The 18,013-nt window shown below is 50.4% G+C and overlaps 1 protein-coding gene across 3 annotated transcripts in view; it reads right to left on the bottom strand.

Moving 5' to 3' along the window:
• The window catches only part of MCF2 (MCF.2 cell line derived transforming sequence), a 60,787-nt gene extending 42,998 nt beyond the window's left edge, over positions 1 to 17,789 (bottom strand). For all 3 annotated transcript variants that reach the window (XR_003920898.2, XM_029997003.2, XM_029997004.2), the window contains exons 1-3: positions 17,635 to 17,789; positions 4,777 to 4,845; positions 4,093 to 4,207 (exon numbers count right to left, since the gene is read on the bottom strand). Coding sequence is in view for 2 of the 3 variants with exons in the window: in XM_029997003.2 (XP_029852863.1) it covers positions 4,093 to 4,207; positions 4,777 to 4,845; positions 17,635 to 17,761 (311 nt within the window). In the remaining variant the exon portion in view is untranslated. The remainder of the gene's footprint in view (positions 1 to 4,092; positions 4,208 to 4,776; positions 4,846 to 17,634) is intronic.
• Between the last annotated feature and the right edge of the window lie 224 nt (positions 17,790 to 18,013).

The following is an 18,013-nucleotide window of genomic DNA, read 5'->3' as shown; positions in this document are numbered from 1 at the left end:
AACAATCGACTGAGGATATGTAGAGGCACTCAGCTCCCAAGCTGTCCTACAAATATATCTCATGGATCTCTAACGCCACACCCAAAGTGCAAAGGTTTCATGCGAATTTATACATTGCCATTGAGGCGTAGCAGAAAAGAGCAGAGAAAATGAATAGCGTATTTTACACGTGGGTCGTACACAGAACTTCCGCATGTAATACAGCCTGAGGTTACACACCGCGAGCTGGATCAGGCACGGCTTTTCGGCCAAAACAGTTTTTAGCTAAAATAGTTTTGGCAACATGAGATGATTCTGCAGGTTTCTGTCAGCTCTGTTCAGCCCCACCACGAGTTAAATGACCCAGGTGGGTGGGAGGAGGGCAAAAGGATCCTTTTGTTTGAAGTAAAAATAAAACCCTTTGGTTTTTCAGCACACCCTAAAACTTTAAAAGGTAGGTCTCTGTCCTATGAGAAACAATTCCCCAACTCCCCACAGTATTTCCCAACAGGCTGCAATTGGAAAAAAAAAAAAAGTGTTTACACAGCACTGCTGTCATCGTAATAAAACCTGAAGAAAAACCCCAGATTCCAAGTAATTTAGAAAAGGCAGCCAGACTGTAGTGCATTGTCAGTTAACAGAAGTATGTCAAAGTATGCCATTTACTCAGGACAAGGTTATATTCAGAGAGTAGCTTCTAAGCATGCCAATTTACTTTTATCAGTTCCCTTACAGGCACAAAGAAGAAAGTTCCCAGCTGTCCAAAAGCCTTGAAACCTACTGTGGGAAATTTTTAATTTATTCTGGGGCTAGTGGAGCAAGTCCATGACTATTTGCAACTCAGGCCTTGCAGGTTTATCAGATTTCCAATCCTGTGATGTACCTTTTAGACTGACAATAAAAATAAATCAATGCTTTCTCACCAAGGCTGCAAGGGGTGAGTTCATTTGCATCCAGCAGCAGAAAGATGGAGACAGATAACCAGATCAAGGATTATTTCTCTCCGGGTGCTTCTTGTCACTTTTTTTTCTTACCCTTAATTTTGTATGTGTTGTAGGACGTACCAGACTAAAAATAAAGACTTGGGATGTTTTGCAGGAGGACTTGAAATCAGATCCTGGAGTCTGCAGTTGTGAGATTTATCACAGGACTGAGAGACTCCTTGCGGCTGGTGGGATCAGAGCACTCTGTCAGGACCCGCTGCCTAATATTTAAATTCAGAGGTATTTATAGCCAAGAGCACCCTTCCCTATGTCATTACTCCATGTTATTAGCCACAGCTCTAAATCACTTTGTACTTCATTTCCTGATCTAAGTGAAACATGCAGCACTTGTCTAAATACCGAAAAGCTGGGTAGTCAAACAAGAATAGAATAGAATAGAATAGAATATTTCAGTTGGAAGGGACATACAACGATCATCTAGTCCAACTGCCTGACCAATTCAGGGCTGACCAAAAGTTAAAGCATGCTGTTAAGGGTGTTGTCCAATGCCTCTTAACCACTGACAGCCTCGGGGCATCAACTACCTCTCCAGGAAGCCTGTTCCAGTGTTTGACCACCCTCAGTAAAGAAATGCTTCCTAACCTCCAGTCTAAACCTCCCTTGGTGCAGCTTTGCACCATTCCCACACGTCCTATCGCTGGATCCCAGGGAGAAGAGCTCAGCACCTCCTTCTCCACGTCCCCTCCTCAGGAAGCTGCAGAGAACAATGCAGTTGCCCCTCAGCCTCCTTTTCTCCAAGCCAGACAAGCACAAAGTTCTCAGCCGCTCCTCAGAGGACATTCCTTCCAGCCCTTTCACCATTCCCTGGGATGTACTCAAGGACCTTCACATTCTTCTTAAATTGTGGGACCCAGAACTGCACACAGTGCTCAAGGTGAGGTCGCACCAATGCTGTATCCAGCGGGACTTTTTTAGTTTTCAAAGACAGTATTATTTTTCTTTTACTTTACTTTAATTGTAATATAGGACAGTTTTTTGTAATAACAATCTTACATATACCATAACTCATTTAAATTGTTTTTTTTTTTTCCTAAAGCTTCTACTGAAATTCTGACTTACCTTGGAAGAAATAAAGTCTTTTAGGGTACACAAAAGATCAGCATTTGTTGCAAAGTCTACACTGCAGCAGTCTTCAATCCAAGCCTGGATAAAGTGCTGCTTTATCACTCTTAGGGTCTCCTATCTGCACATACTGGGATCTGTTGCACTTACCTGTGCCTCTCCTTCAAGCACACCATCGCACAGTGCTGTTCTGCAAAGCCAGCCCGAAGGCAGGCAGGCAGGCAGCCCACCACGTGCATTTTGAGTTCGATGTGCAGGGAGCGGAAGGTGGGGACCTGCTACTTATTTTTCTGTACAATTTTTCCATACAAGCACTTTCTGCAGCTGCCTGCTGCCTGCAGCATGGTTCCCAGGAATCCTAAAGTAAAATTAACTTGCCTAGAAGACTCGCCTTCCTCCTGGCTCTGTTATTAATGCACTGACCTTGCAGAGCAAAGAGTAGCTTACAGCATCCATCTCCTTTATCTAACAATTATTTCCAGAAGAAGAATGCTTCATGAAATTCAGCTTCCCAAAATACTACAAACCTGACCTCCCATGAGGTTTCCTCAGACTAGTATCAGTAGGACAATACACAGCCCTTCCTACTGGTTGCATAGGAAAGGCACTCTGTGTGTAGTTTTGATATGCCCATACCCATCCATAGGTATGTGGTAGGGAGGCACTGATGCATCCACAGCTAACTCTGACATGCACGTCAAATATTTACCTCTTTTAGGGACTTTCTGGCCCAAAGTCTGAGCTCTGATCCCATGATGGGATGCCGCTGAGGAACGCGTACCCAGGGGTACCGGAGCTGACACACGCCTTCCACCCTCACCCAGGTGATGCTTTTCCCTGCTCCCCGACACCACAGCCTTTTCGACTCCAAAGTGTTAAAAAGTACATGTTTTTGAGATGGTCAGGTGTTGAGGCAGGCTGTTATGGTGGTAGAAGGAGGAGAGAAGCATGATTAAAGAGCTTTTACTAATAATATGCTGAACATGTTTGAATCACCAGCAAGCTCACAGCTCTCATTAGTTTCCTGATTGAGTTTGACCTATTACAGGGACAGCAAGACTGCTCATCATGCTAATGCCAGGGTGTTTACACTCATATGAAATAAGAAGCCCTGGACAAACCGGGCAGAGCTGGGAAGCGCAGATGCACAGACACGGGCCGCCGGCACAGCACGAAGGAGAAACCCCTCTGGCCGGCACTCACCACGGCACGCTCCTGGCCGTGCTGGGACAGTGCTCTGTCGGCCAGGAGCCCACGAAACTTCAGAGTCCATCCCAAGAGCGGACAAAGGAACCAGAGGCTCTCTTTTTTTCCTGCAGAGGTGGCTAAACACAGGGTACTTCTTCCAAGGCAGCCGCTGATGGAAAGCTCCCATCTAGCTGCTGTCAACCTGCTCACCCCTGCAGGAAGAAATTGGCCAAAACAGGCATTATTCAAGGAAACTAAGCATTCCAGGTAACTGAGTCACCAGGCTCAGCAGCAAGAGATAGGAGGGCCATTAATCTAAGTGTACAGCCCTGTATGTGGCACAGGCAGACTGTCAGCCGCTTACCCCTGAGACACAGGCGGGTAATGGGAGCTGCGGCACGCTGCTGAGCCATGGCGTGTAATGGGGACCCCAAACGGTTTGTTCCTGTAATTAGTCTCTTCCTCTGGTTATATTTCTCTTTTTCCACAGTAATGACTCTCTATTTGTACATGTCAAAATATTATTCTGCAGTGGTATGGCATATTTAAGCAGTGACACATGTCAAAGCTTAAGGAAAGCTTGCTGTTAATTAGAGACATAATAAACTAAATTTATGATACGCACAGGCTGACGAGTCATAGGGGTGATGTCCATTTTTTACTCTGCAGTTAAGTGGCACACTAAATACCACGCCTGGACACCATAAGGGCTTGCATCGTTCGCCTTCTCCCTCTTACTCGCTCCGAGAGCTGAAGACGCCCCTCACCCCCGCGCGTGGCAGTACCCTGAAGACCCCCTGCCTGGCCCAGACCAACACCTCTCTCCATCACAGGCAAGAGCTAGAAGGGAGCCACATACCTCGGGACTGACGTTAGGTATGTTAAGACTTTAGATACGATCTCCTCGGGCACCTCGTTGAAGCGAGCGTTGTCGGGGAGGGTGATAATCCAAGCCTTGTCTTTCCCTCGGCCACCTGGAATAAAGACAAGGATGCTTCCCTGGCCGTGCTTTTGAGGAGGGCCAGCAGCAAAGCCCAGGTCCACCAGTCAGGTCAGAAAACACGCTGCCGCCATTATAGAGGTTTTTTTAGATCACCAGAGTAGCAAAAATGGGCCAAACCCTGCCTCCGATTTCAAGCCCAACACACACGCACAGGTGGTAGAAACAAACGTGTTAGGTACCAGGTATTTCCTTTATTTACTGAGCGTACTTTACATGGCACAGCAAAAGAAGTCAGAAATACAAGGACAAATCAGCACGCTGGTCTGGAACCTACAGAAATACATTTCAAAGCAAAATGCTTGTTAATGCATTGAGTGTTTGAAGGTAAGAATATTTTACAGTATGGCTTGAGACAGAAACCTAGTATGCTCTTTCAAACTGCCTCAATGTTTTATTAACAACATTTCTAGTGGCACTGGAGACTACCTGATGGATAATATCCCGTGCGGAGTATCATTTTGCCAAATAGTGCGGAAGTTCGTCTGGAGTATTTAATTACTGCACAGAGAGAGAGACCCTGGAGAAGTTCACCATACTCACCAGAAAGAAAAGCAAACTCTTTCATCAAATCATCACTGATGTCCTTTGCACAGATGGGTATTGCGGTTTCTGGAAAAAAAGCAAAAGCAGCAGTCAAAAAGGAAGCAAAAATCCAAAGCAAACCCGTTTATCAATGCGTTAACCCAAAGGTGGGACTTGAACCAAGTGCAGCTTCCCTAAATTATATATGAAATTTTGTAACAAAGGATATAAGGTTCTCCTAGAAACCAAGGTTTCTAATGACTCTAACAGGGCAAATGCCATCAGTCAGCAGCAAATGTATTCTATCAAATGTACTAAAGGAGCACTGCCTGGGAGTTTGAGTGCTCTCCCCTCAACAGGGTCTATCCAATGTTAATTTTTATATTTTGGAGTTACCAATTTTATTCCCCTATTTTGCAAACTCCCCCAGTGCTTCCTAGCCTTGGCAATGTAAGGGACTGAGGTTTCCACCGGGAACAGCAGCGTCCAAGGCTGCTGCACTGGGAACGAGGGTGGGTTTTCAGACTGTTAAGAGTCTTTAATTTTGAGCCAATATGCTTCTGAAACCATGTTTTCACCTGGCACAGGGCCACATGCACTGGAAAGGCTGTTGTTCTTATGTTCGGTTATTAGAATTCTTTTTAATTAAATAATGGTAGAGGCTGTTTTAATACCAGATTTAGCACACTGACCATTTCAGTGGCAATGAAGCACATCGGAACAATATACATAATTTTACCTTTCCCTGGGAGAAGGAAACAAAAAACAGACTGACTAAACACGAGAGGAGCTTATAGCTGGTAGACATTTTTCTGGATTATCTATAAATGGAATGATAGCTAAAAATTAAACATCCTTGTTCCTGCAAATAAATGTTTTAAAGCACATCTATACAGATTAAAGTCCTGTGCTTTCTGATAATCAAATTTTAAACACTGATTATTTTACAGAGTTAGTCCTAGGGAATAATCTTTTGGCTGTTTTACATCACACAGGCTGCATACTTCAGCACACTCCAGCGTAATCAATATTTATTCTATTTCACTTTTTTCCAAAAGCTTTCTGGTCACTTCTGCTTTGTCTAAGGATTTTTCAGGCCTTTAATCGACTGTATGGAGCTGCAGCCCAGCAGCCCTGAGGTGGACGAGGTGGGGGGTCCTCTGCCTCCTCCGGTCCCCACCGGCCACGGGCTGCTCTCCGCTCTCCTATGCGCGCGCTGCTATTTTTTCCTCTTGTAGATAAAAATGTTATTTTTGTTTGTTAAGGATCGAGCCTCAGTCCCACTGGCATCTACAGAAACATTCTTGATTTTAACAGGCCCCAGAATTGGTCTTGGTAAGAAAGGAGTTTGTCTTGCAAAGATATTTCAAATATTTCGCTCTCATTCAACTGCTTCACCTAACTTGAGGACAAGCAGTGGCAATAGGTTTCTTCTCTTAACTGATTTTTTTTTTTCCAGCTCAGTGGTTTCATACCGATAAAAATCACATCTAATAACTTAATGAGCTCCAACACATGAAGCAGATGATCTTGAACATGTGGGTCTTTGAAAATACAAGACAAGGGCCCACGGCTGTGCACAGAAAAGTGTGGGGCTGTTCAGCAGCTTGTCTGCATTTGCAGTTGGGATGAAGCCTGTCCCCAAAGCCAGGTCACCTTGCCTACCCTTGCCAACCGCTTTCCCCGAAGATGCGGCCACGGGCAAGCCAGGCAAAGTTTTGCCCTGCGCTATAACGCCCGCACGTGACTCAGGCGCTCAACAGTAAAAGCAAACACCGTTACAGGTTTACAGTAAATGCAGCTGTTGTTTCTGGCTCTGCAGTGATACAGGAGGGAAATGCTGGTTTATTGATAGCTGTCCAGGGAACAGGCTGGGAAAAGGGGGTTAACCGTTGCATGGTTAAAAAAAAAATAATCAGTTAATTAAAAAGTTTCACAAGATATTTTCTCACTGAGAACGACCTAACAACTTGCAGCCTTAAACTAAGCCGGAGACAACCACAGCTGGAAAAAAAGTAGCATTTTTCCACTGATATTTTCAAACTTTGCTTTCCAGAAAAGAAATACCATCTCAAAAATGCATTCTCTAACCCCAGAGCCTGGTGCTTATTCTCTCACATCTCTCTTAGCTGTAATTTCCCAACGATCATCCTGGAAAGTGCAAAAACCAAGTGATGTTTTAATCCCACCTGTGCTGGGGGGCCGCAGTAAGACTCGCTGTGCCGTGCCCTCTGCAAACGTGGGCGCAGGCAACCCCCGTCCCGCACAGCCTGCCAGCCAAGCAGGTACTGCTGGGCCACGACGGCAAGTGGACCCGGCATTTTTGGGTTTGAGGGGCAAAGCACGGTAGGATGGGGGTTCCCACCACGCTCGGGAGTCATGGTTTCCAGCAAGGACCCTGCTTCCCACCATTTTATTCCACTGAAAGTTTCACCCTTGACTTTGGCACAAAGGTGGAGACTCAGATTCCTACAGCACCCTTATGACTTTGAGTTTCTTGCCTCTCAAGGGATGCCATTTTCAGAAGAGGGCACTCAGCACCCTCAGGAAATCAGGCCCTTCCGAGCATTCCCAAGCTGAGCACCCAAAATAACTCATTTGAGGAAAAACGAGGTGGGAGGAATTTACTTCAGGCAGTGAAGGCTCAGGGAGCCTTTCCCTTACAAACCCTCCCCATCTCCTGAGGGGTAGGAGAATCCAAGAAGCGACGGAGGAGCAGGACGGCTGCCCTTTGGTAAGGTCGAGGCACAACAACAGGCTGATTGTGGTCCCGTGAGAGCCGCTCCTTGGCCAACTCATCGCTCGCTCTGCATTGGCCATCGCACTCAACCTCCTGGGCACACGTTAGGGAAAAATCAAGTGCTGGCATCGAATTCACAAGCGTGCTGCTGTGCCTGCGGCACGTCAGTTGGATGTTACTATAAATCCTGCACAGAAGCGTGACCTCTGTCCTCAAATACTAGTCTCTGGAAAAAGAGCAGTGAAAGGCAGTGGGGCACCAAAGATATCCGCCTCTCAAACGAGGCTTTCAGTTGATGTTCATTAGCAAACTGGGGATTTCCTATTTGAAGGACACTCTTGGGACAGTACAGAAAAGACCCCAGGGTACTGCCCAGCACTGGCTATGGACAGCACGGCCAGCCTGCATCTCACTTGGCACAAGGCGGAGGAAGTCAAGGTTTCATGCAAGTCCACTCGTTTCTCTTAAAAAGAGGCTTTGTGATCATCAGCTGCTATAGAATGGAGCTGTGCTGTTATAAAATCAAGCCTGAACCCCCCATGTTACAGCATCCCAGAGCACTTTATAAACTACGCTGCTAACTCCACACAGTTGGTATGACCTCAGGCTTTAGGGTCTTACTAAAAGAAGCATCATCTGGACGATAAATTGTCAGAACAGCGTAGTAACATTTTTATATAGGCTCTAAGCTGGATATTTATAAAATGCTGCTGCAATTATTACATTCAGAGACTCCTCTACGGAGGAGATCGTTGCCATGACACAGAGTTTTGGAGGACACATGAAGCCAAGCAGGGAAAAGACAAAGGGGAAATACAGAGCTCCCTACCCCTCTGAGACAAACTAATGTGGCTCAGCAGGGAACCCTGTTGAATCTGTCCTGTTCCCATCATTTGGTTTACACAGTCCAGAACATTTTTCTAGGTCCTCTCCATAGGACTGTATCTCAAGGCCATTGCACAGACTGCAGTTGTAAGAACGATGCTTATTGTTAGCGAGCTTCCCCTTCGAGGCGATACAAGCACAGCAGGACTTTGACGTACGGTGGAGGTCTGCAGTGACATTCAGAGAGGGGATAGCTACAGTCCGAGTCCAAATTCCTGTCGTAAAACTCAATTAAACTCTGAAGTGCTATGCTCTTTGGTAACTATTGTTTTCTTTTCTTTTCAAAACTTCGCAGGCCCACAGCATCTGCAGACAGCAGCTGTGTAACACGTCTGCCAAGCTGATGTAATAGCGCCTTAAACTTCACAACACTGACCAAATATTGTTTGCATCTATAAAATCCATTTGGAGATGGCTTTGTTGTAAATGAAGAATAGCAGCTTTTCATGTGAGGGTTGCTGCCGTAGTCTAGGAAACAAAACTGAAGTAAATCAAATGAAAAGGGTAAAGGATCACATTGAGCTTCTCCATGATCTGCTTGTCCATGTGGACATCTACACCCAACGAAGCAGCATTTATTTGGTGTCAAGGAAGCCTGCAAATCAGCACATTTGTAGCCTATTTCCACTTCCCCCAGTGACCTTCTGGGCTAACTGGGGTCATCAGCCAGCATCTGTCTCAGGTCGTCCCACCGCCAGAAGACCCACCTGCCTCCAGAAGTTCCTTTGAGGCTAACGACGCCGGTAACACGGACCTACGTAAACCAACAGCGTTTGCAAGAAGGTCTGGTGCTCGGGGAGTTTCAATGAGCAGGGTTTCTTCCAGCTGCCACAGGCACCCCTGCCCGAGGCCAGCGTCGGTGCGAGCCTCCCAGAACAGCCCATGGAGCACAAGCTAGGCTGGGCGTGAGGAGTAAGTCATGCCCGTCTCATCTGCTTTGTGCAGGAGTGGGAACAGAAATCCCTTAGAGCAGAGTACCCCAACCGTGGACCCAGTGCGATGCAGAGGGCAGCCCTTTCAGCTTCTCCTGCTGAAGTTGCTCCATGTTGCAAAATTAAATATTCATTGGGGCAAAGAATAGAAACAGAGTCCTGTATCTGAGGAGAAAGACCAATGCACCACCCTGCAGTTTGTCCCCTTATTTCAGTCCGGATTGCTATACCCACTCGAAACACTCAGAAGGAGTGACCCTGCAGCCCATCATTTGGGGCACTCGCTTTGGATGAGGGGAACAGTTTCACTTGAAATTTAATTATCTGCAAAAGCCAAAGAGCTCCTCCAGGAAAAATGACAGGAATGCATCTGACAGCAGCAGTCAGGGCCCCAGCTTGCTGCAGGAAACCCAAGTCTCCATCGCCCTGCTGTGTGTCCTAGCCGGCGAGTGGCTGAGCCTCACCCTGCTTTCGCACTGAGCAATTTCAAAAGACTTTGGATTCAACCCAATACACAACAAGAAACATCGCCATTCTTCCTATCAGCACACCATGTCCAGAAAGCAAGACAGAGGGAGTTATCAGAGAAAAAAATACTATTTTATACTGTCTGCAAACTGCCCCGCTGTGAACGGCAGGCTTGCATGAGGTCTACACAAAGCCTGTCCAACAGCACGGTGCCCAGAGACAAAGCGCCTGTCCCTGGCTGCGGGGAAGGAGCAGGGCAGGAGCACGCCGGCTGTTACTGCCCGGGCACCGCTTCAACCCGGATCTGCCCGGGGATCGTGCCTCACCTGCGCGATCTCCAAGCGGTGCCTTCCCCAACAAGCTTACACCTGGAGTAGGATTCCAATTTCCACATCACCGGATCCACCCTCCTGCCTCTCCATCCTCCTCCGTACCTGCCCGGGAACAGGATCCGACGCTGCGTACAGGCAGAGCAGGCGTTTACACAGAGTTTGTGGGAACCGGAGCCAGGAGGGGCTGGCGGCTGGCCAGGCAGCAGGATGCTGATGGAGACACCGCGCTGAACTGCACGTTCATTAGAGAACGTGTGGCGGAGAATAGGACATCGTGCTCCTCAGCAAGGCCTGCTGTATTCACCAAAAGCTTCTTTACAGGACCTGTGCCGAGCAGGGAACCGACAGCCAAGGTCCTGAGGCTGCTTCCTGGCTTTGAGACTAAACTCTTTGGTAGCCGGGAGCAAATCGCGTCTCCCATGGCTTCAGTTCCTCATTTGCAAACAGGAACAGGCGCAAGCGCCGGCAGGATACGGCGTGAGCAAAGGGCCATGAGCGTGTCTGATGACAGGAGCAGAAAAGCCCCCTGCAGCCCCCATCCATCAGGCCGTTGTAGGTGTCCACGTCCATACGGGTCGTGCAAGAGCTGGCATCGAAGGACGGCTATTAAAAACCCTGTTGAACTAACCGTTGGATGGTGTTGGACTAACCTGGACAGCTGGGCAAAGAAAAGGTCTCCACAACCCACGGGACTGGTTTCTGGATGCACCAGCGAACTGAAAGTCTTGGGATCGGCCGTGAAGTCCACCAGCCAGGACTCGGTGGCTTCCTCCCTGGGGACCTGAGGCCAAGGGATCTTTTTTCCCAACAAGTGAATTTGCAGCACACTGGCTCACAGGGGCTCGCAGGTGCCACACCAAGGACTTCTAAAGACCCATAGGGCAGAAAACCAGAGGGGCCTGCTAATAAAAAAAGGCATTTCTACTCGGTTCCACCGAAGTCATCCAAAGCTGCAGAGCACAGGGGCGTTAACAGCCTTACCTTGCAATTACACCTTTATAGCTGAGGTGACAGCCTGGCCACAGATTTAGAACTGTGGGGACCTTTTCCCCATGTGAGGAATACTCTGCAGTAAAGCATACCCTGCATCGAACAAATTTCCTTCTCTCCACACCCAAGAAGTTCAGCTGCTAAAGAAACAGAGACTTGATTGTGCAAAGTGCAAAAACCGCTGTGGTCCTCTTCTGCATTTGCAAGTGATCTCAGGTACGTTGCAGAAGCTATGTATGTAATCATTAGTCATTTCTAACAGCAACTCTGAGCTGCACACACCCTCGTACGTACCAAAACCATGCTCAGCTGCTCACGCATCCTGCCCTGACACATATACACTCTTGTCACCGGCGGTACCTGTTACAAAGACGAGGCACTGTTGCTGTCCAGAGGAACCACATGGAGAAAATTCACCTTTAGCCGTCTCAGCATAAGAACAACTTCTGCTGCTGCACTAAAACCTGGCACATTCAACAGCTTGTAATTCCAGGTGGTGCAGCCATTCCCCGTGCCAAGCGAGCGACACAAAAGACCCATTAAAACATTAATGGCAAAAAGCTTCAATACCCTTGACTGCTGCAAGCCCCTTTGTCCGCCCCTGCCCGCGGGGACGGCTCGCACCCCGCTGCGGCCGGGGGCTGCACGGGAGCATCTGCATCCCCCCAAGCTCCGGGCTCAGCCCGCAGGGACCCGCTTCGTAACTAGAGCCAGTCGAAACCAGGTTTTCATTTGGAGGGAAAGATTAGCAATTAGATCAGGTTTATAAATGCCTATTTTTCTGGAAGACGTGATGTATTGATCCCGAGGAAGATGATGTGGCTCCTCGGCCAGTTCTGTCAATAGCCTGATGGCAAACCTCCACCGGCCACACACGAATCTCTCAGTAAATCCTCGACTTGGCAGAGGCACTTGCAAAACCCGCTTCTACAGGGTGGCTGAGCTGCCGTCTCAAACGCCTCCCGGGAAGAGCATCAGTGCAATACGGGGGGGGCAAGGAATGGTAGAGCCACGGGAAGAGCTGCACCCCAGGAAGGTGGTGGGAGCTGTGGACAGACAGGGTGTATTTAGAGGGAGCTGGTGTCTCAGGTGCTGGCAGCACACCCTGGTCCCCAGGCTACAGGTGGCAGCGGGGCCACCCCAGGAGCTGCCAGGAGCCCAGCGATGCACGGGTGGCCCTCGGAGAGCTCGCTACGGAGGCGGGTCAGCAGGAAAATGCCTCCTTCAGAGCCAGACGGGACAGACGCACAGCAGCAGCCACCATGCCACCGTTTCAAAGGGACCCGGCCCCTGCAAAGCCATGCCCCGTGCGGGACGGCCGCCGGCACCGGCTCTCCAGTACGGCCACCAGCCTCCACAGCCACGCGGGCACGAACGCAGACTCCCTCTTCCCGAATTGCCGCACTAACTGCCTGCATGTGAGCGTGCCCCAGCGAAAATCATGATTTAAACTTCTCCAGGAGCATCATCTCGTGTCACAGGTGGGAAATCGAGGCAGTCGCGCCAGGCAGAAACACATCAAAAACACCTAGGGATTCAAAAAGGCTGTGGAAAGCCCCAGGACGGTTAGTCCATCGCTAGGCGTGACAGGTTGGTCACCATGCCAGATTCAAGGACTCCTTAAATTATCCATTGTCAGACTGGGGAGGATATTTTAAGGAAAGGCTCACTCTGTTCGCAAGCTCTTTCTTTTACTTCTCCCCAAGCACCCACTCCGGCACAGCGTAGGAGGTAGGATACGGCACCAGATGGTCCTCGCTTCTGACCTAGTGGTGGTGCTTCTCCGCCGAGGCCTTCTGGGGCTTATCTGCAGTCGATGCTTCAGCGCAGACACACATCCCCATCACCCAAACCTGGGAGCGTGCTTGGCTAAGAAACCATACAGCAAAAGAAAAAAGTGAAGCTTCTGAAAAACTAGAATGACCTTTTCAAAAGGCTTAGATGTATATACGCTGAGGATAAGAGGAAAAATGCAAAAGAAACTGCTGTGAAAGAAAAAAAAAAGATAAGAAATAGGGAGAAAATGTTAACTCAGCACAGTCCAGGCTTGTGGACCATCATCAGGCAGCACGCCCGTCCCACGGAGGAATGTCCTCACGGGACCAGCCGAATCATCACCTTACGATAGGAGCTGATCAGCACAGCCAAAGAGGGATCGGATGGCACCGTGTCCAGGAGTGTGCAGAGAAACCCTGGATCAGGCCCTGCAGCCGAGCCTGCGAGCCCAGGGAAAGGAGCTTTCTGCTCCCAGGCATCCCTCCAGCAACCGCTGGCAGGGGAATGCTGGCTGCGAAGGAGCAGGAGCGCCCAGGGCACCGGCATGGCACAGCTGCGGTCACTCACTGACACACAAAACCGGCAAAACCTCATTCCTGCTGACCACGGGGCCATTGCTGCCAGCAGGACAAGGCGCAGCCAGCTACGGATCCCACACGCATGGGAACGTCATCCTTCGATACAATTTTGGGAGCTGGACTGAGCAGAAGGGTCCCTGGGAGCTGGGGCTGAGCCATGCGGCCAGCGAGGAGGAGGATGCTCAGGGGAGGTTAAAAGGTCCAGGGTGTCCCTGTGTGCTGGCGACCACGGATTTTTGGGGGGGGGGGATCTCTTCCAATTTAGATTTAACAGCTGGTAAACTGTGGCAGCTTTGCTCAGAAAAGGCGAAGCAAATGTAAACTGAATGGCAACCGGGCTCACGTGTTATCTCCTGTTATTGCTGTGGCTAATCTGCTAATGTGAGGGAACAAAATACTGGATGCTCTGATGTTTCCACGTCCAATCAGAAAAACCATCTTCTCGTATCACCCCAAACTAAGCAAAAACTGGCAAAGATAAAAGCCAGCTCGACTATACATGAATTTACGTCTATTGCAAGAAACGCAATAAAAGTTTCTCAACACCCACCCTTGTAGATTCAAACGCAGCGTGGGAGTTGAGAAAATCTAGTTTCTTGCATTTCCAATACTTAGGAGCTTCCAACGTTCTTCTAATTTTCTCCTATTCCAGTCACTCCACCCTTACGAGAGACTCAGGAAAGCATCTGCAGGTGTTTGCCCATCAGCACCGGGGCACGTTTGCCAGCTGTGCAGGGGAAGGCATGTTTAGCATCTGTCACCAGTACACACCTTCCCAGCCAACATCAGCAGCCTCCAAACCAGAGCCCATTCAGCACAGAAGACTTCTAAAGCCAAAAAAAACCATACACACATCAACAACTTTCCCACCATCATGCAATACTATGCAAGCGTTGTTTTTTCCAAGCCAAATTCCAGCTTTGTGCACAAGGTAACTCCTGGGAGATGTAACAGCAGTAAATCCTTGGGCTCCATTACCTGCCTAGGAACCTGGAATTAAGTTCACTGAAGTCACTGGAACAATTTATTTGCTTCCATAGCCCATATAGCCAGGAAACTAAATCGTACAGCCAGGTTGCCACAATGGCATCACCTGGAAACTCTGCTGCAAAGTGAGGGAAACTAAAAACAATTTTTCCTGAATCGAAAATGGAAATGCTCAATTCCGGCATTCCCCTGTTGAGCAAAAGCACATCTCCAAATCCAGCTAACCACTTTCCTGAGGCAGGAGAAGGTCAGTGGCATGGAAAGTGCGAGGGGGGAGGATATCGCTGGCGCTCGCCGTCTGTCTCACACCACCCAGCCCTTGGACAGACACCCACGGAGCAGCAAATGGATAATTGCACCTCGCAGGCGGCTCAGCCGGTGCGGGTTCCCAGGGAACAACTCTGCCCCGGGGAGCTCCTGACTCAGCCCTGCTGAAAATCCACGTCTAGCATCACCCGGGGGGAAAAGGGATTCGGAAGACAAGGCAGCCCTATCCAGCCACTGCCGCCGCAGCAACTCGCGCTCGTGTTCCTCTGCCCCCAATTTTGCAACGGCCTTCAATTCTACTGCATTAGGGAAGCTGGCGGATGAGATGATAGAGGCTTTGGCAGCGGAGCGAGCCGAGGAGTGTGGGACCCGAGCGGTGCTCATCACACATGCCAAAACGACCACCGTCAGGGTGACACGTGTCAGTCAGCACGAAGTTGCCCGTTTGCAGGACAAGGCTGAGGGCACTCGCCTGGTTTGTGGCTCTGGGATTTCCTCGCAAGTCCTCCCTGCCAAAACCGACTTTAACAAAAGGCTCCTACCAGCAGCATGACCAGCAACCATGCCCGAGCTCTGAACTCCCCGTCTCCAGGCACACGGCGGAAGCTCCGTGTCTCCAAGCATCCTCCAGTTCAGTGGCAAAGACAGCGCTTTGGAAGGCCCTTTCTTTCCCCCACCATATTTTACACTTCAGTTGCTTCCCTCCCACACAGCCCTGCTGTCACTTCACTTTCGTCCTGGTAAATGAATGATAAACCATTAAGCTGCAGTTGTAGCAAATGTGATGTAGGGAGAGGAAGCACGTCCCACGTACTACTGACTGCTCCCAGACTACTACTCCTCCGTGGTCCACCCAAAGGGGTCTGGACCGATAGTGGCGCAGAGCTTTCGGAGGCTGCTGGCCCTGTACTCCGGCAGCTCTCCGAGGGAGCCCAAGCTATTTTAGAGACGAGAATGGCTGTAAAAGGCTTGGATTTTAAATAGGCTTCTATCTCACCGCAAGGCAGATACGGGGGGAACATCACCTTCTACTAGAACGGACCGACAAGTTTCCAGTACTGATGCGTGAAGGGAAACAGTTAAAACATGGTCCCAGATCAGGCTGAACGCTCAGAAATCAGCGATGAGGAAAAAAACCTTTTGATTTATTTTTAATCTCATGATTTGGGGAACCTTACTCAACTTTGTATCTTTTTCAATATCTCATTTTAAGAATCCATGTAGATGCCAAATCACGTGTCCAGATCCTGCAGCTATAACGACACAAGCGTGCCTTTGTGGAGATATTTTGATTTGGTATGAGCATAATACAAAGGTCATCTGCCAAGAGCTGGTTAGAAGACAGGGCTCATGCTCACGAGAAACCTGCTGCCCGCTTTCACCCGGTTTCCATTACTTCGTTCACAGAAAACATTCACCATCTGTGTCCCCATCCCCGTGTCACCCAGCTCCTCTTCAAGCAGCGTGGGTGTTTCATCGCCGACACCAGCACCGGGAGGATCAGACTTTTTTTTAACCACATCTGTTCAAGTAGCGTCCTTCGCTAACTGACCACCATCACCCCTGCCTACATTTTCCTACCCGATTTGCAGGGTGTGCGCAAACAAAGAGGTCAGCACGGGTCCGGTGGGCAGCACAGCCCACAGCAGAGTGGAAGGTGCTGTGGTGGGCATCATCCCAGAAGAGCACATACACATGCAGCTCCTGAGAAGCAGGTGACGCATTGGTGAAGTCCTCACCTGTGACTTACCCCCAGATAAATTCCTCCCGCACCCCAAACTGCGCTTTGCCAAGAGGTCAAGGAAACCGGAATTAGGCTGGAAGCTTTTTTTGGGTCAGTGTGTCATTTTTGTGCCTGGCACGGCTCCAAGCGCTCTGCCAGCTGTGAACAAATAAGGACTGATGAGTGCCTTCGCCTCCTGACAAGGTAGGCATCCTCTAGCGAGGATGGAGTCCCCCAAGATGCTACTACCTCTCCTGGATTATGAACGACCTCTCTGCAAAAAAACCTCTTCTCCCCCCAAGAAAACAGAATAACAAAACAGTCAGGCCTCCGAACAGTTTATGAGCAGATCATTGTCCATCAAAGGAAACACAGTTGAAGCACAAGAGCAGCTTACAGCCTGAGGGTAAGGGATCAGATTGCATTTGCTTCTCACATTAAGGGTGTGCGGCCATATAACCGCAGCGACATCATTACAACTCTGTGCCATCCCCAGCGCAGCCTGGGATTAAGCGATGTTTAAGGACCAAGGAATGAGGGAGGGATGAGGGGGTGTCTAACAGGGACACACGCCTTACGCGCATCCACTGCTTTTCTACTTCAGATACTGGGAAAGGGCACACCATAGTCATCAGGCTAAGATGCAACTTCCCAGGGAAGACTCCTTTAGTTTCGGCCACGGGGAATCCGCGAAGGGGACCGGCACTGGCAAATAGCCTTCCGCTCACCGAAAACAATCTCCTTCCTTCAAAACGCCTTTTGAGCCACGCGTTCCAACGGCACGAAGGACACGCCGGCAGCCCAAGGCGAAACCGCTTCTCCTTAAAAAACCGAGGCCGTTCTACGCCGGTCACGCAACCCACCGAAACAAGTGACACCCCCGAGCGCTCGGCACCCCTCCCGCGACCAGCCCTGCCAGAGGCCGCCTCCTCGGCAGCACCAACAAAAAAAATACTCGAGCACCAACGCATCTGCCCGCCTCGCCTTTGCGCCCCGCCAGCCGCGGCCGCCGCTCAGAGCCCGGCGCCGGCCGGCGGGGAGCCGAGCACCGGGCGGGCTCCCACCGCCCCGCTGCCGGGCTCCAGCTCTCCCGGCTCCTTAGGGATGTCCGGGGAAAAGCCTTCGCCACCCGCGGGGTCCCCGGACACCTGCGACGCCCGCCCCGGCCCCTCGGGGTCCGCCAGCCCCCGGGACTCACCGGCGGCGGCGGCGGCCTCCAGCAGCGCGGCGGCCCGCAGCAGGCAGTAGTAGCGCTCCATCTCCCCGGCCGAGGTGCCCCCCGGCGGGGGACCGGCCCCCACGGCCGGGGCCGGGGCCAGGGCCATGCCCCGCGGCAGCGCTCCGCCGCCGGCAGCGCTCCGCCGCCCCGGGCCCGCGCGGCCGCCGAGGCGGGGCCGGGGGAAGCGGCCGCCGCCGCCGCCGCCTCCGCCCGCCCCCCGCCCGCCCCCCGCGCCGCCCCGCCGGCCGCCCGCTGCCCGGGCCGCGGCCCCCCGCGCCCTCGGCCTCCTCGCCTTTTTTCCCCCTTTCCCCCCCCTTTTCCCCTTCTTTTCCCTTTCTCCCCCTTTTCTTCCCTTTCT

This window comes from Aquila chrysaetos, chromosome 21 (genome assembly GCF_900496995.4).
Source record: "Aquila chrysaetos chrysaetos chromosome 21, bAquChr1.4, whole genome shotgun sequence".
Classification (NCBI taxonomy): Eukaryota; Metazoa; Chordata; class Aves; order Accipitriformes; family Accipitridae; genus Aquila; species Aquila chrysaetos.
The sequence above is the reverse complement of the archived record's forward strand: the minus strand, read 5'-3'. Positions and strand labels throughout refer to the sequence as shown.